Source organism: Vigna radiata, chromosome 7 (assembly GCF_000741045.1).
Source record: "Vigna radiata var. radiata cultivar VC1973A chromosome 7, Vradiata_ver6, whole genome shotgun sequence".
Classification (NCBI taxonomy): Eukaryota; Viridiplantae; Streptophyta; class Magnoliopsida; order Fabales; family Fabaceae; genus Vigna; species Vigna radiata.
In genome coordinates, this window is record NC_028357.1 from 22611607 (window position 1) to 22636254 (window position 24648).

Consider the following 24648-nt stretch of genomic DNA (forward strand, 5'->3'; position numbering starts at 1 on the left):
GCTCACACTTACTCTCTTTTCTCTCTTCTTTTATAAAGCAAGGAAGATATCTCTTATCTCTATCTTTTTCTATCTTATCTTTTTCTATTTTTTTCTCTTCCCTCTTCTCTTTTTCTTCTCTATTCTCCCCCTCACATATTTCTTCTTTTTCCTCTCTCTCTTTTCTAACTCTACAATTTCTTTCTCCACTTTTTCCTCAACTATGCTTACAACAACTTTACAATCTTCTCCAGGGTTAACTTCAGTATTAACCCCAAATTGATGTTTCTTTGTGACCTCCACCCTTTTAGATAATTGACCAATTTGCGTCTCTACATTCCTGAAGGCAGCGTCATATCCTTTGCAGTTGGAATCATACACCTTCATAAATTTATCAAATTTCTCATCAAGACTTTTGACATGATCCGCCAAATTAGCCACCTTTTGCCATAACAGTGGTTGCTGCGGTTTATTAAATTAGCCTCCAGGTTGTCCAATTTGATTATTCTGACTTTGCCCAATGCTAGAGTGATTCTTCCAACCTTGGTTGTAATTACCTTGGTTGAAGTTACCCTGGAGGTATTAAAACTGGTTGCCCATGTAATTTGCTTCTTTTTCTTGGGCCTCCTCTGGATAAGCACATTGACCATTAATATGGTCACCACCACAACGATCACAAAGTTGTTGTTGTACCTGCGAAACATTCTTCAATTCATTAGGTAGTTGAGCAATAGTCCTTTCCAGATTCTCCAGTTGTTAGTTAAAAGCTTGTTCTGTGCAGGCAATGCATCTTAAGTAGGCAATTGAAGAACTCCCCTCTTTAGCACTGTCATGCCCCTTTCACTATGAGTTTCATTCTCATTAGCCGCCATGCTTTCAATCAACTCACAGGCCTCCTCAATAGTCTTTCTCTTGATATTACCTCCAGTTGAAGCATCTAGCATAAGCTTTGACTATGTACCAAGACCTCCAAGGAACGTGAGAACTAAAGTTTTCTCATCAAAACCGTGCACAGGCGTCTTTCTCAATAAGCTTTTAAATCTATCCCACACCTGACCTAGGGTTTCCTCCATGCCCTGCCTAAAAGAAGAAATCTCCATCTTTCCTTTGTTGATTTTAGACTGTAGAAAATATTTATTCAAGAATTTTGACACCACAGTCTCCCATGTTGTAAGGCTTTCTTGGGGAAAAGAATTTAGCCACAATTTAGCATTGCCTCCCAATGAGAAAGGAAACAAGCTAAGTTTGATTATATCATCCGAAACTCCGTTGATCTTCATCGTGTTACAAATCTCATTGAATATGGTGAGATGTTCATATGAACTTTCATTTGACAGTCCCTTAAACTGGTTGCTTTGCACCAAGTGTATCAACGCCAGATTCATCACCATGTTTAGTGCACTATTCCTCAACATTACAATATTTTTAAAGTGTTGAGGACCAACCACATTAGATTCGTCTGCTAGGGTGCGTCTAGGAACTTCCCCCCTAGGCATCTCTTCTATGCTTTGGTTGGATGCTTCTGGTGAGGATTGAAACAATATCTCCGGAGAAGGGAATAATTCTCTAGAAGTTCGAGTTCTCCTTTTCCTCTGGGTTTCACTCTAGCCTTCAAGAAGATGTTGTTGATTTTTCTTGCTCCTAGTATGAATTACTTCCTGCATTCATGCTTTCAAGTAGATAGCAAATATATAAATAAGAACTCTGGAGCTCAAAAACCTCACACAAGCTTATTCCAATCATTCAATCACATACCCTACTTAGCCTCATAATCACAATCACAAAACCATAATGCATCTATTCACACAGCTTGTGAACCACCACCTATATATTAGCATATTGTGCACATTCTCAACATTAACAATATTAAAGCATCATCAAGCAATACCCATCATGCAAAAATATCAATATCAAACCATTGCATCAGATATAGTGTCCAACCAAGTACATCAATACCTATTCTAAAAACAGAAGCAAATATAACATATTTAAAAAGATAAGTTTAGAAAACTGGGTTGCCTCCCAGGTAGCGCTTGTTTAACGTCACGAGCCTGACCCAAACCTTTCTAGCACCCATCAGTAGGTGCAAAACTTACCGTCACCCATCAGTAGGTGTACCTTCCCGTATCCTTCAGTAGATACCTAAATCTTCTAGCATCCCTCAGTAGATTTTATCCCAGTGGCATTCATCAGTAAATGTTGTTAGTGACATCCATCAGTAGATGTCTAACCATATAGCATCCATCAGTAGATGCTAATCTTTCTTATCTTCATTGGCATCCATCAGTAGACACCAATTCACCTAACATCCATCAGTAGATGTTGTAGAAGCATCCATCAGTAGATGTTATCATCACTGCCATCGGAAGCAGCATTTAACCTAAAAATAATAAAATAAAATAAAATAAAAGAAACAAAAAATTCAAAAAGGGGGTTAGAAACTGGGTTTCCTCCCAGCAAGCGCTTCTTTAACGTCATTAGCTTGACCCGATAAAGCCCAAACACCCATTAGTAGGTGTTGATATTCTATGTTGGCGTTCTTCCTTCATGAAACCAACAAAATCTCGAAAATTTCCTTGTCACCAACTCTAAGGATTCTCAATTTCAAGAGCGCGCTCTGTTTGCTTTAATAGTCTTGACAACCCATAACCTATTTTGAAATTTCATTGGTGTGCCAGGTTTGGGTTTGTCACTTTTCACATCAGGGTGTTGGTGAACCAATTCTCCTTCCTTATCTACCTCCTGATGATCTTGTGCTCCTGGTACAAATCTTATCTGTACACACTAAAGAACACTACAGTAGAGCACAAAATTAGCCCAAAAAATAAAAACAGTAAAAGATATAAACTTTTTTTAATTTTAATTTTTGTTTTTTTAGAAAGATAAAGATAAAAAGATAAAAATAAAATAGAAAAGAAAATAGATAGAAAGATAGAAAGATAGAAGATGGAAAGATAAGGAGAAAAATGAGGAGAAGAATAAGGAGAAAGATAGAAAGATGGAGAAATGAGGAGAAGAATGAGGAGAAGAATAAGGAGAATAATAAGGAAAATATATTATCTTATTTTATTTTCATTTTTTTAAACAAACAGAAAGATAAAAACAAAAAAATAAAAAAATAAAAAGATATATTTTTTTCGTTTATTTTATTTTATTTTTTATTATTTTTTTAATAAAGATAGAAAAATAAAAACAGAAAGAAAAAAAAACAGAAAGATAGATAAAAAGAAAGATAGAAACTCTAATCGGTTAAGAATCACACACAGAGAATAGTTATACCACGAGTCCCCGGCAACGGAGCCAAAAACTTGTTAACACTCTGGCAAGTGTACCAGATCGTATCAAGTAATAATAAATGGTAAGTCCAAGTATCGTTTTCCCAAGAGACTCATGGCACTAAACTGTTGTGCTTTTGCTTAACCAATCAAGACTATAAGAACAATATTTTGGGGTTTTCTGAATAAGTAGGGAAACATAAACATGATTGCAATTTGATCAATTGAGGTTAAACACAAAAGTGGATGGATGATGTTGATAATATGAGATGGATTTGTTGCTAGGGTTCATATTTCACCCAATCACTCTCATATATTTACTCTTCTTATTTAATTCGTTTATTTATCATATTGCCATGCAAACTTTCTTGGTCTACCCTTAACCCAATTCCTTGGCAAAAACAGCCTATTACTAATTACCGGCTTGCTATTCCTAGCCTCCCCTAGTAACTAATAATGCATGATAAACAGAAGCAAAATACAATTGATCGTCCTACCCCTATTCCTAGGCGATATTAGCATAATCAGGGAATTCCCCCAGTTCATGACATTACTGTACGTTCCCATATCAATAAAGACAAACAACATTTACCGAATGAGTTAAACGATAAAAGCATTAAATACAGGTAAGGAATCCAGCAATTGATAAATCAAGCATATGCAAGCATATAAATTAAATAAGAATTTCAATATAAGAGAGTTTAGAGGTTACATCTTTCCCCAGCAACAAATAAGGTTAGCTCTCCATCGTCATGGAGAAACTCGGTGAGTAATGGAATGGAAGAGACAGAAACCCTAAAAAGGAGAAAAGGAGAGCTGTCACCATCTCCAAATCTACCCTAAAGGGGTGAAAAGTGTGTTTCTGTGCCTAAGCCATCAAAAGATACATTCTCTAGAGCGTCTAGGTCTTTAAATAGGCCATAAAAATAATAGGAAACAAGTCCAAGCCCAAACAAATCATAAAAATAACATAAAAGAGGTCTAGGCCCACGTCCAAACCGCTCAGCGCTCAAAAATGGCGCTCAGCGATTTGTCTCAAAACCGTTCAGCACCCAAAACCACCGCTCAACGCTCTGGTCAACATTCTGGTCAATATTCTGGTCAATTGGTTGACTTTTCTGGTTGACTAGTTGACTTTTCTGCATTATATTTCATTTTTCTGCACTGCAACCCTTGGTACTTCAACCTTTCTTTCAATTCATTCCAAAAACCTACAAAATCAAGGGAATTTAATGATAAAATCATAAAACATGTCCTCAACTCTTTTATTCACAAAACTAAAGAAAAATCATGAGTCAAAACAAGTTTCTAAGTCAACAAGGGTGCATTTGATATCAAAATTAAGTATAAAAATAACAGTTTTTCAACCGTTATCAATCTATTTAGAATATAAAGAGTTAACATTAATTGCTTCTCATTTTTCTGGGAATTGTATCTATTGATGCCACAGTTGTGGATTTATTTTCAAAAGAAAATTACAACTTCAGAGGTTGGGTTGAAGTTGACTCCTTGAGGTCAAATTTTTGTTGAAAGGGTTTTTCTTCAGATCATCGTTGCACTCTTCTATTCAATTCATCGTAAGCTTCCTAGATTATAATTGTCACTTGACTGCCTGATTTTTTACCTGACTAGTTAGACAATAATGCTGGTGTGTTTGTTAGGTGCAGGGTGTAATCCCAACCCATCATTGACATAATTCGGGGTTTTGGATTGAATATATTGAAAGCCAAGATGGAAAGAAAGAAGAACAACTATGGGCAAGCTTTGTGTTGAGGTAGATCAAATATTTGATTGTAATATTAGAGTACAAATTACAGCATTTAGATGTTGATATCTCAGGTTGGAGTTTTCTTTTTCACCTGTAACATTTTATGAAAAAATTAACACTGCTTTACTTTCTTTATTAAAACATTGCTGAAAATAAGGTTTCAACCATAATCATGATATTAAAACATTGCTTGGTATTATGTGTTAGAATAGTCATTTCTGTTTGGTATTTGGCAATAATTCCTTCAAGATTAAATGAATAGGTAGTTGTAATGATCCTTGCCTAAGGGGATATAGTTGTAAAGATTTTCATGCCTAATATTATGTTAATGTTCAATGATATTGTGATTGTGATTAAAGGGATTGATATGATATTATTGTAACTAAATAAGTCATCTTGGTTATTGCTACCCTCAATGCCCATCACGATAACCACTGCTGTCACAGTCAATACCCATTGTCCCTACTACCATTAGGCGGTTAGGAAGAGTATTTGTTTATTCTGCATATTCAACTTTGGTTATTTCCACCGATAGTATATTATGTCTTACTTTATTCTGCATATGTGGCTTTAATGAAAAAAATATATATTGCAAATACTAGCTATTCTTATGAGTAGAGTAGGAATTGCCAACAACTGTTTACGGATGTTGAAATAATGAATCTAATCCACAAATAATCTTGTTAGTCTTTTTGTTGCTTACGTATATGCTGGAATAATATTTTAGATTCTTCAAAGATTATGAATTTGACTACATAATAGTTAGCCATTAATTGATTACTCTTGGTTCCTAATTATCAAACAACCATAATGAGGTAAAGTATGAAGAAAAAGAGAACATTATGTCTGACAAACTCCTTTGTGTACTGATAGATAAATATTGAAACTAAAATTCTGAAATAGTAAAGCTCATGTTTAGTGAAATCAAGGTGGTAATATAATCATAGAAGTAATTATCAATCATGGATAAAGTTATACATATTTAGAATAATTGGATGAGCATGCTTAGCTGTTTTGGCATTTGATATTCAAAAACAGATCCAGCTGAAGTAGTAAAAAATAAAGAAATTAATGTTTCACTTGATTCATCTTGCATTAGCTAGTACAGGTTCCACCTGAAGACAATCCATCACCTCAAATAGTAACACCTGTAAATAGCAGTTCGATTAAATGCTTGTTGGAATCCAATCCTTATTTTTTTAACCTTTTTTGGTTGTGACAAAAATATTAATTCAAGGGATGGATCAATGAAAATAATTACTTCCAATGAAATAGATATCCATGGTTGTCGTGTATTATATAGGCTCTTTGAATCCTAACCTGGTGTAATATATTGTTTTTATTTCGTTTACAATTTTATGTTGTTATAATGTGACTCACTTTCTTAAATTTGCTTTTATGTTACAAAAAGGCCAAAAGAGATCTAAAAAGTTAGCCCCTAGCACATCTTCAGGGGAAGCATCTATAAATTTACCTGCCAAGGTATTTGGTTATTACTATATACTTAAAGCATTTTACCTTGCTATATAACTCCTAATTTTTTTCAAGTGGCATTTTGTTTTTATGTTTTAATATCTTCTTGATTGTGGTTGGTAGTTACTAATTCTAGAGAACACCAGGTATCTTGATAGTTAATCATACTAAAGGAACCAATCAAAATACCATGTACAAGGAGATCTTCCACCTTAAGTTGAATGCTCCGTTGTTAGTGTGTAAGGATGTCCTAGGTTAGTTATTCAGCTATTGTTAGTTGATACTGTTTGGAAAATGCTGCGGGACTGAAACTTGTCTACATTCAGAATTTGTTATTTTTAGTTGTTATTGCTTTTCTAGTTTTAATGAGTCAATTTTAGTTGATTTTTTATCCCTATTTTCATGGTTTATTTCTAGAACCATGTTGTTAGTGGGAAGTTATTCTTAAGTTTTATAAATTGTAATGTTTCTGTTTAAATAAGATTATCAGATCTTCATCTGCTCTTCGTTAAGCAAATTATGCTTTTCTTAAAATATTCCAATAAATACTTTTCTTGATTAGATAACTAATAGGAACAGTGAGAGCTTGATTAGATAACTAATAGGTGCAGTGATAACTGAGAGAATCAGCACAATATATTCCATATTTAAATAGGTGATCCTGGCTCCCTTTGTAGAGAAAATTAAAAGTCAGACTCAACATTTGAGTCCTAATAATGCAAGGCCAAGGCCAGGGTATTCTATTTAAAAATTCTAGTATGAACATGCTACATACATAAACCCAAAGTTCTGAACTGTGCTTTAAACAATTGGAGATAACTATCTTAAGTAGCCATTTTATGAAATTCCTTTCAGTATGGTCCCTCAGTAAGTATAAGCCAAACCTGATGGAACATTCTTAAAATATCTTAACTTCATAATTGTTTCCATTTCTGACTTAAAATTTTTTAGGGCATCAATAAGTTTTGGCATTTTACATGTGTGGCCTAAAATGAGTTGTGATATGATAAACACAATTTTCTGATTAATGATGCTACTTATAAATTATAGTGTTGTTGGTCTATGTAATTTATTTATTTATCTTTAAGAAGTCACTTCTAAACCCGTCCCAATTTGAAAAGAGTTAATACTGGCTGGGTTTTGTATATATTTAATGAAAAAAAATGATAGACCACTAAAAGTTTAATTCCTGAAAAATAATATATATTTATATATATTATGCAGATTACCATCAAATAGAGCTCTTGATCAACTAAGGTTTGTCTAAATTCCCTTATAAAGCTATAAGATTAAATATCCTCTTTTACATTTCTATATTGCATGTTTTTATGTAAACTGAAATAGAAAAATGTCCTTAAACTATAACTTCATGTAAAAACAAGTGGCCGTCAATTGGTTGCTTTTAGTTTCTCAAGTAAGTTTTCAAGTAAGTTTTTAATTAGTTGTTTTGAATTGGTTGTAGCTTTGGGTTTCTTTAATTGGTTGTTAATTTCTCAAGTAAGTTTTCCAGACACAAGGTAAGAGTATTGACAATTGAACTTATATATAATGCATACCTATGTCATTGATAGACTTTATTTACATTCAAGCATATAACATGAATATACTTTAAGACTGTGTAATTTTGATATACTATTGTGATGATTGAACCCTGTCTTAGAACAAGTTCCCATAGTGAAACCCCTTCTATATTGAAAGCTTAAAACAATATTGTACATAGTGATTTACATGCACAAAAAAAAAATAGTAAGATAGACACATGTAGAAAAACATTGTAAGATGGAGAGAAGAAGACCTAAATTAATTTAGGTTATTCTTTACGAAGCCATTGATAGGGCATGTGTCGTAATATAGAGACTGTATTAAGCATTGGCTAATTGATTTGTAATCGGTTTATGTACAGATCGGTTTATGTACAGAACATGGATCGTGCCCCACCAAATCGTTCGTGGATGTATGATAGGTGTCATAGAGGAAGAGGTGCTTTGAAAGAGTCTTTTGTATTGGGTGTTGAAGAGTTTATAAGTAAAGCTTGTGAACAAGAACGTTATCGCAGAGATGGGGGTCTTCGATGTCCATGTTTAAAGTGCGATTGTACAAAGATTCTGAACGAAAGAGTTGTCAAGGTTCACCTCTACAGGGTGGGTTTCAAGCCTAATTATTTTATTTGGGAGGATCATGGGGAAAGAATGCCAGAAGATGATGTACAAAATCATGAAAGTGTGATGGGTGTAGAGACGGAAGGTGGTCCAATTAACCAATTTATGGTGCATGATGCTCTTAGGCAAAATGAGTCGTGCCAAGCATCTACTTCAGATANCATTGAAGAGGCTCCGAATGAAGAAACACAAAGGTTTTATAATCTTTTGTTGGATGCAAACAAGCCATTGTATGAAGGAGCATCAGACTCGAAATTATCAATGTGTGTCAGGCTATTAGCTTGCAAGTCAAATTGGAATATTCCTAACCAATGCTTAGATTTTATTGCAAAAATGGTTCTGGATGGAACACCCATCAAATCAAGTTTGCCTAAATCATACTACGATGCAAAAAAGTGTGTATCAAAGTTGGGATTACAATCATAGAGGATTGATTGTTGCGTGGATGGTTGCATGCTTTTCTATGATAATGAATATGATAAGAATGATGGCGCGTTGCTTGAATGCAAAATTTCTGGAAAGCCAAGATATCAACCACGTAAGGCGGGAGCAACTACTACAAAAGAAGTTCCTGTGAAATCAATGTTCTATTTGCCATTAATTCCTAGACTACAAAGAACGTATGCCTCAACACAAACTGTAGGACACATGACATGGCATTATGAGAACAGGTCGACGAATGGTGTTTTGCGTCATCCATGTGATGGAGAGGCTTGGAAGCACTTTGATAGAGTATATCCTCACTTTGGTATCGAGCCAAACAATGTACGACTCGGTTTATGCTCTGACGGTTTTAACCCATGTGTACAGGCATAAAAAATACCATATTTGTGTTGGCTAGTTATTGTTACCCCTTACAATCTTCCTCCAGAAATCTGCATGTCTAAACCTTACATGTTCTTGACATGTCTCATTCCTGGGCCATTCAATCCAAAGGTTGGCATAGATGTTTACTTAGAGCCCTTGATAGACGAATTGAAGAAGTTGTGGACGAGTGTCTTAACGTATGATATTTCAAGGAAACAAAACTTTATTTTGAGGGCCATGCTGATGTGGACAATTAATGTTTTTCCTGCTTATGGTATGTTGTCCGGCTTGAGCACTCGTGGTAAACTAGCATGTCCATATTGCATGGAGTATACAAAGGCTTTTAGATTATATCATGGGGCAAAAAATTCCTGGTTTGACTCCCATCAGATGTTTTTACCGAATGACCATGCCTTTAGGAGGAATAGAAATTCTTTCAAGAAGGGGGAAGTGGAGATGAATGATGCACCACCATATCTGACGGGAGCAGAAGTTTGGAATAGAATCAGGGGTTATCCTAAAATAACTTAAAATGGTGCACCAAGAATTGATGGATACGGTCAGTGGCATAATTGGACGAAAAGAAGCATCGTTTGGGATCTACCCTATTGGAAGGATAATTTGTTAAGGCATAATCTTGATTTCATGCACATTGAAAAAACTTTCTTTAACAACATCTTCAATACTATGATGAATGTTGCGAGGAAGACAAAAGACAACGAAAAGGTACGAATGGATATAGGTTTGTACTGTAGACGAAAAGATTTGGAGCTAAAAAGTCATACCAATGGAAACATGTACAAGCCAAAAGCAAATTATACACTTTCAGCAGATCAAACAAAACAAGTCTATCATTGGGTAAAAGATCTTAGGATGCCTGACGGATATTCTTCTAACTTGTCAAGGTGTGTTGATGTGAATAGGGGAAAGCTCATTGGGATGAAAAGCCATGACTACCATGTGTTTATGGAATGCTTACTTCCTATAGCGTTTAGTTCTTTACCGACTCATGTTCTCAATCCCATTACAAAGTTAAGTCATTTCTTCAGAGATTTGTGTTCTACAACATTGAACAAGCCAAAAGTTCTAATCATTTTGTGCAAGATTGAGAGAATATTTCCTCCCTCATTCTTTGATTCTATGGAACATCTCCCTATCCATCTTCCACATGAGGCAACACTTGGTGGACCAGTCCACTATAGGTGGATGTACCGATTTGAAAGGTGACAATATGACATCTTATTGTTTAAATTACTTGGCATAATTCAAAAATCGTAACATGTCACTTTCGTAATTGTAGGTTCATGGGATATGCTAAACGATCAATTAAGAATAAAGCTAGGGTTGAAGGATCTATTTGCGCATCATACTTGCACAGAGAGACAACTTATTTTTGTTCCCACTATTTCAAAAACTTCATGTTAACACCATAAAGCAGTAGAAATGAAGTAAACACTGAAACAAAACGCCTTCTGACAACATTATCCGTGTTTGACCAACCTGGTCGTCATTCTGGGAGGGAATCAACTCATTGGTTAAGTGATGAAGAATTGAGATCAACTCATGTTCATGTTTTGATCAATTGCGATGATGTTCAACCTTACCTCGAGTATGCCTCCAAAATCCCATATATTTCCCAAATATTTCATTTGATATATTTAATTGTCTTTGATCCAATCATGTCATACATGTTGACAACTCATTCTTACATACCTATCAACTGTTTGAGTCAAACAGTTCGACATACATACTTGCCAATTTCCCATTGTGGTTCAAGCAAAAAGTACGACTTCCATTCATTCTTACTCATTCATTTCTTCCTTAATTATTTAATCATTACATTATTCAATAGTTTCATATAGTTTATGGTTGTAGGTTCATGATGAGCCTTTAAGTGTGAGGAACCAACATCTTAGAGATTTATCACTTGCTCCTTTAAGGTGTGTAAAGGAATGACACACCTTCTTTGCTAATGGATACAAATTTCATACCCATGCATGGAGCCAGGGCAAGAGGACAATAAATAGTGGGGTTCATGTTAAAGGGCTAATAGAAGGAGGTTAAGATGATTTCTATGGTGTGATTAAACACATCTATTAGTTGGAATACAATTCAACAACCACAGAAAAGAAAATTGTATTATTTTATTGCGATTGGTTTGATCCATCGAGAGTAGGTACAAGGATGGATTCAAAGTATGACATTGTGAATATTCGAATGGATAAAAGATATGTGTTGTTTGATCCTTTTATAATTGCACATAATGTACAACAAGTTTATTATGTACCATATCCTACATCACGCGCGGACAAACGAGGTTGGTGTGTTGCAATAAAGACAAAACCGAGAGGACGCATTGATTTTAATGATGTAGAAACGGAAGTGCCATACCAAGTGGAGCAAATGTCACATGTTAATGATGTCATTGAAGTTGAAGAAGTTGTTGGATAACAAGATGTAGAAGCTGGTCTTGAACAAGTGGACCCCAACAATATTTCATCATTTCAAGGACATGAAGATATAATTGAATCAGAAGATTCCAATGAAGAGGGAGAAGGTGAAGATGACAACGAAGATGAATTTCAAAGTTCTAGCACTGAATAGAGTTAGGACGTGTTTTTCATTTATTTTTCCTGCATTTATAATGCTGTTCAGTTTAGAAATGTTGTATTGCAATGTAGTAGGCTTTTTAGGCTTCTATTTTGTCAATTCTTATCAAATCCCAATACCTTGCATGGCCCTGATGTATTTTCAAACTCATTTCCTGGGAGTGTTTGTGCATGTTATTGCTTCTTATTGCATGGCCCTGATGTATTTTCAAACTCGGTTTATAATGCTTTCTGGCCAATCTTCTTTATGAGAAACTGTTGCAAATTTTAATTTTCCAATATTACTTAATGTTTTTAAGGTTTAGAGTTAAATATATTAGTATTCTTTGATGGCTTATAATAAAGACAAAATAATTTAAAAAATTTATAAGAATCTACCATTGTCCCTCTTATACAAACTATATCAGGCATACCTGTAGCATCTTTTCTATACAAACTTAGTGCAGTGGAATTTTCATCAACTGTTTATATCAATTGGTGCTTTCCCCTACGCAATTTTTCACCAATTATAGCAACTTATACATCTTCATCCTGAAACTCTGTTTTGGTTTCTTCCTAATAATCCTCCTCCACTGGTTCCATCATTTTGTTTCTATCAGGGCATCGATACAACCGTAATCAACTCAAACTTGGATAAATTTGTAGTGGAGGAACATTGGTATCTCATCTATGCCATTAGAGGCAGTTTCAAATCCAATTGTATCAGACTCAGTGAATTGTCTAGGGCCCATCTTGTCTAGGGCCTCAATAGATTTGTATATAGGCCTGTGCTTCTTGTCATAGTGCATGTAATTGAATCTGACACAAAATGTTAATTAGAAGGTTATGTCTACGAGAAAAGATCGTTAAATGCACAATACTTTACATCTGATTCAAACTAATGAGACAAGAGATATTCATAACATATATAACCATGATGAATAAGCAGAAGTGTACAACATTAAAAACACTGGAGTCTATTTGTTTGTTGGAAATTCACCTTAATTGAATAATCACTTTTATCATCACACTTCAATTGCAGCTCGAGTTCCTCAGGTAGATAACTACCAACCGCGTCGGCACCCACACTTATATGTGTATCACCTTTAAAATATTATCTTGCACTTTGATATGGATATGGTTATATTTCAAGATGCATAGTTTTGCTACGAAAATTGACCATTATCCATTTTTGGATTAAATCTCTCAGAAATAATTTGAAAATTTATCTTTTTCTACAGAAAACAATTACTTGTGATTTTTTTAGGAACAAAAGGATATATATTATTATAAACATCAGTTCTCGAAACATATATGTAGAGTATAATCATAAGAGAGCAGGTTTGAGAGAATCAAGGCGAAGGTTTAACAGTGGTTTGTATAATCATAAGTTAGAACCATCTTTTGACAACAATGTTATTGCTGAGAATCTAATTGACTTTTAATCCTAGAGAAAGGTACAACTGGCTCCACAATGAGAAACGATTTGGTTGCAAGAAGTTTTGTGATTTGCAATAATATATATGAAGATAGTTGTGGCCTAATTATGCATCTTTTTGGCTATGACAATATCATAATTTGCCCAAACTGCCATACATGATAAACGAGAAGCATGAACGTAGGCTAAACACTTAAGCTAATTAGTTAATGATGTGGTTATGCACTATCCCTCTCGCTTTTATGATGCGGTTATGCCTTAGTTCACAACTGTTGTAATTGAAGTAATAGTGACTTTCATCGTCTTAATTTGGTATATGGCAAAGTAGCAACCTAGGGTAGGACCAACTATGGTCCTCACCGAAGTTACTGCACACTTTTGTTTCCTAGCTAAGTCAACACAGTGGCTCAAAATTACATGCACTATGTCCAAACAGTTAACATCATCTCTCATCTCGTCTCATCGATCATCCCCACCATCACCATAGGACTGATTGACCTTTTGGAAGGGTTTGCGTGAGAATTGAGAGCAGATTTAATATTTCTTGATATATGACTCAATACTGGCCCTTATTGCACAACTTCAAAACAGGAAGATCTATATAGCAAAACTTACCCTTCAAATACTTTAGCAAGATATGGTAGGTGCATTTCCATGCTATGTTCAACTTCATCAACACATAAATACACTGCTACCTAACATATGAATACAACAGATTTCTCTTGTTTTCTCTTGTTTTAAAGTTTTGCAACCTAACATATGAATACAATGGATTTCTCTTATTGATTGAATCATGTTTTCTGCCATGTAACTTATATTATTACCATTGCAACATATTTTTCTCTTGTTCATTGAATCATGTTTACATTGTTAATTCCATCATTGCACCTTCAGGAATATGGCATCAGGTGGTTCTGGCCCTCCTCTTCTACCTTCTGGAAAATCTGATAAGGGGAAGGGGAAGAAACCTTATGTAATGAAGTTGCTTCCACGTTTCAATAATGAAATTGGTTCAAGCACTCAAGCAACTACCCTTACCTCTACCTCCACTGGTAGATGTATTCCATCTCCATTACAAGTTCCTGGCTTGACTCCCACTCCACATACATCTACACCTACCTCTCTTCCATCGCCATTACAAGTTCCTGGCTTGACACCCACTCCATACCAATTGCCTACTAATCAAATGGCATCACTCTCTCCCAATGTTGGTTCTAACCCATCAACTCCTGCAAATATTGCACCATCACCTAGTACAGTGGATGCAGATCCACATTCCAGTTCAGCCGCCAATGATGTCGAAGATGGTTCCAACAGTCATCCATTGATTACACCCATTGGAGGAGGGTAACAAAAAAATTTAACTCAATTTATATATATATATATATATATATATATATATATATATATATATATATATATATATATCATTGTTATATTATTCTAATGTTTGTGTTTAATTTTGGTTTAGGTTTTATCCAACAAGAACTGCATCAAAGGCAATCACAGCTACTATCAAGCAACAGTTTGATGAACCTTGGCTAACATGGGGAGAAATCCCTAAGCCAACTAGTGATGTTTTCTTCGACCATTTTAAGGTACACACTTTTATAAATTAAGATGTCATTTAGTAGAGAAAATGCCATCAACTTCCAAATCATTCATAAAATACCGGTAATTAAGCATTAATCTCCGACGCCTTAATATGTCATATTGCTCTATTTGGTTGATACATTGTTGATTGCTCTGATATGTTATTGGGTTGATACATTGTTGATTGCTCTGAATGTTGTTGATACATTAATCCTCTGATATGTTATTCTGACAAGAACAAGTTGTCGCTAAAAACTTATAGAAGAGGGTTTCTTAAGTCTTCGACTACCTCAATTGATTGGCTACCATTCGTCTAATGAACTCTACTGAATCAAGAGCCCGCATTGGCTTCTCCTCACATCATCACAAAAATTCTAGATACTACAGGGGAGAACAAAAACTCCAAAGTATGGAAAAGTTAAAACGCCAAAGAGAACCCATGGACAATACAATACTCCATAATATGTCGAAGGGTAAACCTTAAAAATGAGATCAGTCTACTCCTCCAATTAAATGTGCCCAAAAGACAACACACAATCACACAGACAATAAACTTCAGCCCTCTTTTGGTTTCAGTATTTACCAAAAAGTTGATGAACTATCCAAAACTGCTAAATAGTTAGTAGTGATAGCGGCACAACAATAGATTAAACACACCTTTTTTATTAATTGAGGATATCGATGTAATAATATGCCGACTCGTAAAATTCATTTGCTACCATAATGATTTATACCTATTCCCTGGTCTCAACCATTATATAAGTGATCATCCCTTCATGGCTTCAGAAACCAACATTCCTTTCTCATAACAACCACAAACTCTCATCAGTTCCACTTTCATTCTTTCTCAAATTTGAAGTTATGGATGAAGTTAAGTCCCTCAAAATAAAAACTTTCATTCAAAGCACAAAACTCCATCACCATGTAATAAAGCTTATCCAGTTGTTAGTCTCATTGTCTGTGTTTTCTTTCTTCATTTCCCCATCTTCCTTGCTTGCTTTATTCTATACCATCACCTACAAAATGTATGCAATTAAATTAACTACTAATGGATTAATTAAAACCCTGTGTTATTAATTCCAGAAAAATTGAGAAAGTGTATATATATATATATATATATATATATAGAAATACCAGAGTGTAAAGCGTTTTGAAATCATCTCCACCAATTTCAACTCTTGGTTGGTTCAGGACTTGTGAGAGTTTCAGCTCACAGCAGTTGATAACTTGAAAGGAATTGCTGTAAACTATCCTGAGAGAAACAAAACTTGTAAATGGCTCCAAAACATCACCTATTACACCTCCTATAACAAGAGGATCTGTTGATCTAGGCATACTTAATGTTTATATATAACATAAGCTCTTCATCTATATAACTTGGTTTCTACTTTTAGCCATAATGAATGAGCGAAATGGCTATTTATGCATGCAAATTGCATACGTTTACTGATACTCATTATCTCTAGATTCTTCTCCTCCGTCTATAGTTATTTCCTTATCATTTAAAGTGAAAGATCCTTCAAGTTTATGTGGAAGGGGTTTTTCACATGATCTTTTCTTTTTTTTTCTCTCTTCCTCTTTTCTCTCAACTTTCTCTTTTTATTTTTTCTTCCTTTCTTCTTTATTTTCACAATTTTTCTATTTTTTTCTTTTCTTTCATCCACTGCTTTTTCCTCATCATCATCATCTTCTTCTTCCTCTACCTTCCTCTGATAATGGTCTAAAAACCGTTATTTTCATACTTAAATTTGATATTAAAACACACCCTTTATGGCTTAGAATGAGCTTTAAATCAAGTAAAACACTTAGTTGTATCTTGTGAGAGTCAAAAGTTGGTTTTAGAGATATTATGCTTGTTTTACACTGTTTTGCAGGGTTTTAAGGTGAATTGAAGATGGAAGTGAAGTAAGGTGGACTTAGACCCATGAAAGAAGGAGAAAAATGATGAAAAGAAGGGTCAAGTGAGCCGTTGAGCGCCAGAATGGACCGCTGAGCGCTCAGAGCAATTAGAGGGAAACCGCTGAGTGGAAAAACTAACCGCTGAGTGGTCAAAGCGGCAAGAGGGAAACCGCTGAGCGGTGAACTTAGGCGCCTGGGCGGTTGTTTGTTTTTATTAGCTAGATTCTATAATCTTTCTGTTATCTTTTTGGGCTTATATATAGCCCCAGTGCGAATCAAAACATATTCTTTTGGCAGAGAGAAACGTCCAGAGCTATTCCATGCACCTTGGAGGAGGTTCCTTGGATGCTTAGGCTCCAATCTACCAAGTTTAGGGTTATTTCTTCCATTCTTTCATCATATTTCATCTAGTTTCACCATGATTATGGTGAACTAAACCCTAGGTTGTTGGGGAATAATGTTATCTTTTGAAACTCTCATATATCCAAATTCTTATTTATTTTATATGCTTGCATATGCTTGATTTATCAATTGTTGGGTTCTTCACCTTTGCTTAATGCTTTTATCGTTTAACTCATTCGGTAAACATTGTTTGTCTTTATTGATACGGGGACGTACAGTAATGTCATGAACTGGTGTTGAATTCCTTGATTATGTTAATATCGCCTAGGGATAGGGGTAGGACGATCAATTGTATTTTGCTTCCGTTTCTCATGCATTATTAATTGCAAGGGAAGGCTAGGGATAGCAAGCCGGTAATTCGTAATAGGCTCTTTTCACCAAGGGATTGGGTTAAGGGTAGACTAAGAAAGTTTGCATGACAATATGATAAATAAGCTAATTAAATAAGAAGAGTAGATATATGAGGGTGGATAAGATGAAATTGTAAACCCTAACAACTCCATTCATCCATAGTTTCTTAAAGCCAATTGAATCATTGCATTTCCATGTTTACTTTTGTTCTTTGCATACAAACACCAATCTAATTCTTTTCTCAAGTCTTACACGATTAGTTTACATGAAAAGTAAGGCCTAAGAGTCCTTTGGGAAAACGATACTTGGACTTATCCATTTATATTACTTGATAACGATCTGGTACACTTGTCAGGGACTTAACACTCTCTCTATCTTTTCCTCCTCTATCTCTATTTTTTTCTCATCAGCAACCTTATCAATTTCAGAGATAATGGCTTGGCATTCTTCACTAAGGTTAATTTCAGTACTAACCCTAGAATCATCCATAGATGTAGTCATGCAACACAATTCTATCTCCTTACATCTTACATCATTACATTCTAAGAAGGAGATGGTATTATGCATTACTTGTTGGAGTGTCTCTTTACAACTTTTTGATAAAGATGGTTGCCGCCAATGTTGTTCAATTTCCTCCAGCCCATGTTGTTCAATTTCCTTCTCAATTTCTTCAGGTGAAGGAGGATATTGCTGCCTTTGACGTTCTACTTCTTCAAGTGAAAGAGGATATTGTTTCCTTTGACATTCAATTTCCTCCTCTATCTTCTATTCATCAAAAACCTCATCATTTTCATAAATAGTGGCTCGACCTTCAACCCTAGGGTTAACTTCAATATTAACCCTAAAATCATCCAAAGGTTCAAATGAAGGATTAAACATCATTTGTTTTGCACCTTTGACATAGTATATTTCCCTATTCATGATATCTTGAAAAAGTTTGTCAGAGTCTGTGTTTTTCTTCTCCTTTTCACCTTTGACATAGTATATTTCCCTATTCATGATATCTTGAAAAAGATTTCAGAGTCTGTGTACTCCCTGAGTGGAGTAGTTTGTTGCTTAGGAGCTCGCCCAAATTGGCTTTGATCTATGTATGAGTGAGGTTCCCACCAGTGGTTGAAATTATTTTGGTAGAATTGAGTGCCCATATAATCAAATTATTGTCCAAATTGCATCCTGCAAACATTAGGCACAAAACCCTAGAAAACATTTATTAGAACAAAAATAAAAATAAACATAAAATCAAGTCAAATTTAATCAAATTAACACTACTAGAAAAGTTAAACCACGAGTCCCCGACAACGGCTCCAAAAACTTGTTAAGCCCCTGGCAAGTGCACCAAATCGTTATCAAGTAATATAAACGGTAAGACAAAGTGTCGTTCTCCCAAAGGACTCATTGGCCTAAATGTTCGTGTGATTTGATTTTATAAGACTTAAAAGAAAAATAAATTGGTAGTGTTGATGCAAAAACAGAATTTAAACATGCTGATGCAAAGTTGAATCAGTTGACAAAGAAGACTATGAATTAATGGAGTTGTTGGGGTTTACAATTTCATCTTTATCAACTCTCCTATATCTACTATTCTTGTTAAATTCGCTTTATTATCAATGTCATGCAACTATCTAATCTACTCAAAACCCGATTCCTCAGCGAAGAGAGCCTATTATCAATTACTAGTTCATCATTCCTAGTCTCCCTAAGTAACCAATAACGCATGAAAAACAGAAGTTTAAAGCAATTGGTCATCCTACTCCTATTCCTAGGTAGTATTGCTTAACCAAGAGAATTCCTATCAGTTCGAGACTTCCCCGTACGTTTCCATATCGACAAAATCAAGGATCAATACAATGAATGAGTTAAACGATGCAAGCATGATAATCGGATAAGAAAACTCAAACTATTGATAAGACAAGCATGTGAATAAAACAAGAACTTCGACATAAGAGCGTTTAAAAAGATTAAATTGTTCTCCAACAACAATGGGTTTAGTTCACGATAGACATGGTGAAACTAGATGAATTGAATGAAAAAGATGAAAAGATAAACCCTAGAATTGGTGATTCAGAGCTCCCGCATCCAAAAACCGCCTTCAAGGAGTGAAGAATAGCTCTAGACGTCTCTGATTTCCAAAAGATTACTTTTGAAATCACTTGGTCTATTTATAGGCCAAAAAAGTAACAGAATTTTGGCCCAGACCCATTCATTTAAGCGCTCAGCGGTAGCTAACGCTCAACGGTGGCAACGCTGAACGCTCAACGGTCCTTGACGCTCAGCGGTTTGCGTCGTGGACGCCCAGCGCTAGGTTAGCGTTGGGCGGTGGTCGCGACACCTCTTTTTCATCTTTTCTTGCCCTTTTTCCGTTCCATGTCCTTCCTTCTTCATCTTCATCTTTCAACTTTCGTAAAATCCTGTCAAAACAATGTAAAACCAAGCATAATATCTCTAAAACCACTTTTGGCTCTGTTGTTCACTAACTTAAACAAAATGCATGATTTCAAACTAATTCTAGGTCATAAAGATTGTGTTTTGATATCAAACTAATGTATAAAAATAACGATTTTTAGACCGTTATCAATCACTAGCTTACCCTTTTTGTTTGTATATTGTTGGTACGTTCTTGTGCTTTTGCCTTGGCTATGATCATTCGGTGGGTGTGAACAGAGGGTAATGAGTTGACCGTGGAGTAGGTTTTGGATGAAGGGACGACAATGTTTAGTTTTGTCTAGACTAGTTTGTGGTATATAGTTTTGCTTTAGTTGGCTTGTATAAAGTTTTAATTTTATGGTTATAATAGATGACTGAAATGAAAACTTTTATTTCTTATCCTTTTGAGTGATCTATTTTATTAATTATGTGATAGCTCCTTTATAGTTTAATATTATATAATTGGGATGTTACACATTTAATCATGACATTATATATAACCAAATGTGATTTCATTAACTCACCTACATCTCTGTTGATTAATATATGCATGATTTTAGTGTTGATAATTTTGTTGTTTTTATATATTATGTATAAATTTAGTTACTTGTATATTATGTAATAAATGTATTTTTAGAAAAGCAAATCTTTTACGATAAAGGAGGAGAGACCACTTAAAAAAACAATAATTATGCTTTAACTAGAACATTTTATTAATTATCCTATAATTAGAATTTTAAAATGTATTTTAAACATATTTTTCAACTAACATTGGAAAAAAAATGTGTCAGACAATGTAAACAACTCAAATGTTATCATAAAATGTATTTGAAACATTAAATAAACTTAACAAAATTTGGTTAAAATGACTAAATCTATACATTTCTAAAATTGAGAGATTAAATTAGAACAAAATTTCAAAAGAAGACCAATTCTATTTTTCACTAAAAGTTAAAAGATAAAAACATATTTAAGCTAAATAGTATCACTCAAACAAACTAAACAGTATATCACTAAGGTTATGTTCACTTTGGAGGATGAATTTGGGGGGAGGAAGTAGATTAATTTGAGGAGATTTGAGAATAAATTGATTGTTGCTTTTTTGAATGGATTTGGAGATAAGTAAGAGTGAATTTGAAAGTATAATTTGTGAAAATTAGTCTAGAATTTGACGGATGTGACAAATAAAAAATGGTTTAATTGGTAGAAATTAAAGATTACCAAAATATCCTTAATAGTAACAATAATATAAAATGATAATTGTTAATAATATATAGGCTTAATACCTCTTTTGATTCCTCAAAGAGGGGTCGTGTTCAAAATAGTCCTACCTTTTTTAAAAAGTAACAATTGGTCCCAACTTTTGAAACATTGTTCAAGTTAATCCTTTTCGCTAACGACGTCAAAAATTTAACGTTGCAGCTGCCCCCTGGACTAAACTTGATGAGTTGTCAATGTCAAGTGATTGCGTGGAAGTTTCGTGGCAGTGAGGTTAAAATTGTAAGAAGAAAATAGATTAGGGTGGATTTTTTTTACAGAGGTTAAAAAAGAGGGGTTAGGGTTTGTGAAGAGATAAGAATGGCTTCTTCCCAAGGGTGTTCTTCTTGTTCCAATAGATGGAGCAAAGGATCTTCACGTTCGTCCCATGGTGGTAGTTGGAGGAGAGGTGGGTTGATTCCTATTTGTTACTGTGGTGATATTGTTGTAACCAAAGTTGCGAGAACTACCAAAAATGATGGCGGGAGTTTTTGGGGATGTCCTCATTACAAGGTTTTAAGTATACCGTTTTCAGTTTATGTTCCCTTCACTTTATGCATTTGTTGATAGATTCCCTAACTTGGTGAATAACAGGGTGGCTGTTCAAATGGGAGCTTGTGTAACTTTTTCAAATGGTGTTCTGAAGAAGATGTTGATGAAAAAGATTATACAATTGGGAGGCAAAGGAGAAGGATTAGTGATCTGGAAAATTTAGTCAAGGGTTTGTAGAAAAGGATGAAATTTTTAGTTGTAGCTTTGTTTCTTTCTATTGCATTGAACCTTGTGATTTTGAGGTTCTATTTAGGTTGATGTTGTTAGGTGGGAAAAGTGGGTGTGTTTTGGTATGTTTTGTTGACATTGATGTAATGCTTCATGTAATGCTTCTTCCAAGTAGGTTGACAATGTGTACGTGAATAGATACCTTTAGGTCTTTTAGTTCAACCATGCAATGTATTATTTACCATTGTCAATTTTATTGACTTTAATTCAAGTCCCTCATTTGGTTTAAAATTATTCACAATAGTCCTTATTGTATATGATGATGACATGGTTGTTAACATAACATTATGACAGTTTAATGCATCAAAGTGATTTCTATAATTAAAGGACATAAATATTAATTAAAGGATATCAAAGTTACCAAAATACTTAATTAAAGTTGTAGCACCACATTACATGACCATCAAAATCAACAAAAAAAGATCATTATCATAGTACATAACCAAAATACTTAATTAAAGTTGTTGTACCAAAGTACATGACTATCTAAGTAGGTTTTCTTCTAAAATCTTTTTTTTTCCTCAACGTTGGTGGATGGGGTGATTGGGGACTTGGTGGTGCCTGTGATGGTATAGGAGATTGGGTACTTGGTGGTGCCTGTGATGGTACAAGAGATTGGCTACTTGGAGGTGCCTGTGACAGTTGAGTTTCTGCTGTTTGGTCTGTTGTTTTTTCTGGCTAGGGACGCAAAGGGCAATTGTTTTTGTTGTGGCCCCTATGACGGCAAATGCTACATTTTTTTCTATGCCCATCGACACGCATTTGGTTGTCATCCTTAGTTAGCTCCCATAGCTCCAACCTCCTTTTTTTTTTCTTTGGCCTCCCAGGCAACTTCCTCTTAACTAGTGGCAGTACATCAGAGAAGGTTGTTCTTTCCCATGGCAAGTGGCCATTGATTGGAAAAATTATGGACGCATACACCTCTTCATATGTGGATCTTCTAAAGAAAGTAGGTATAAAATCTTTTGGGTCTAAACTAGAGTAGTTAATTGCTGCAATTGCATGACAGCATGGGATCTCACTTATCATCCACTTTCTACAGCTACAGTCTTTAGTGTTCAGGTCCTTAGACATAATCTTTGTTCTGCCCCAGGAAGAAACTCATGGATAATTGACACTAATCCTTGCCCACATGAAATAATTATTGAAACATGCACCTTTAACAAAGCATAAATTATATAGTAATGTAAGGATTACATTTACTTTTTGCCGGTCAGACATCCACATGCACCTCCATAGACTTCATTTCCCCCAAGGTCTTTAATTAATAACTGCAAAAACCAGCTCCAACTGTCTTTTTTTCCACTTCTACAACTGCATAGGCAAGGGGTAACATTTGCTCGTTTGGGTCCCTACCAACAGTAGTAAGCACCTCCCCCTTGTACTGACCTTTCAAAAAACATCCATCTAAACATATAATCGGTCTACAACTGATGAAACTGTCTTTACAAGCTTTGAGACAAACATATATTCTTTGGAAGATTGGGTCACCATTATCAGCATCAACTTTAACCTTTACTGTTGACCCTGGGTTACACCTCAACAACTCATGTCCATAGTCATAGATCCTTTTAAACTGTTCCTTAAAATATCCTTCAAGTTGTCTTGGTGCAATTAACTTTTCCCTTCGTGCCTTGGAAATTGACACATTCGTATTCCATTTCCTTAATGCTTTACTGCGTATTTCTTTTCACCTTTAAATTAGGATTGTCAACTAAAGATTTATCTATTTCCTGACTCAACCACTAGCACTCATTAGTTTAATGTTAAGTTGCCTACTACAAGTATGTGTATCAATTATCTTCCTCAATTGCCAAATTTTGCGTGATGGCAAATACCCATAGTAAGCTACCCAAGGGCACTTACATTGGCCACCCATGCATCTGACCCTCACCCTACAATTATCATTTTTCACAAATTTTAGAGCCCTCACATCATGAACAACATACCTTCTAATGGCATCCTTAAACTCCTCCTTATCTTTAAATATGGTGCCCACTTCCCACCTATAATTTGTCATTGACTTCTGTTGTGCATACTTTGAAAAGGGACCAACACATACTCTATCCTCAATGTCGTCCTTCCTACTTCCACTGTTTTATGGCGTTAAGAACACATCAAACTCTCATTCACCATTTGACAAACCCCTTCCTTGTTCTTGTGCTTCATCATCATTGTCTTCATCAACATATTCATCACCACTCAGATTATCCATTCCTGGTTGATCCTCACTGTCCACTTCCACTTCTTTTTCACTCTCAACTTCTTCTTCATTCTAAACCTCAACTCCACCAACATTATCAACCTTAACTCCAACATCACTATCAACTTCCACTTCTTCTTCATTCTCAACCTTAACTCGACCCTCAACACACTCATTCTTAACCTCCACTACACCCTCACTGTCAACCTCAATTGGAGCCTCAATACCCTCATTCTCAACCTCCACTTCACC

At 34.9% G+C, this 24648-nt stretch overlaps 1 protein-coding gene across 1 annotated transcript; it reads left to right on the plus strand.

Moving 5' to 3' along the window:
* The first annotated feature begins 8417 nt into the window (after positions 1-8417).
* Positions 8418-9992, plus strand: LOC106766187. The gene is made up of 3 exons (XM_014650938.1): positions 8418-9049; positions 9263-9402; positions 9496-9992. The coding sequence occupies exons 1-3, from the start codon at positions 8418-8420 to the stop codon at positions 9990-9992; spliced, it is 1269 nt and encodes a 422-aa protein (XP_014506424.1).
* The last annotated feature ends 14656 nt before the right edge of the window (positions 9993-24648 follow it).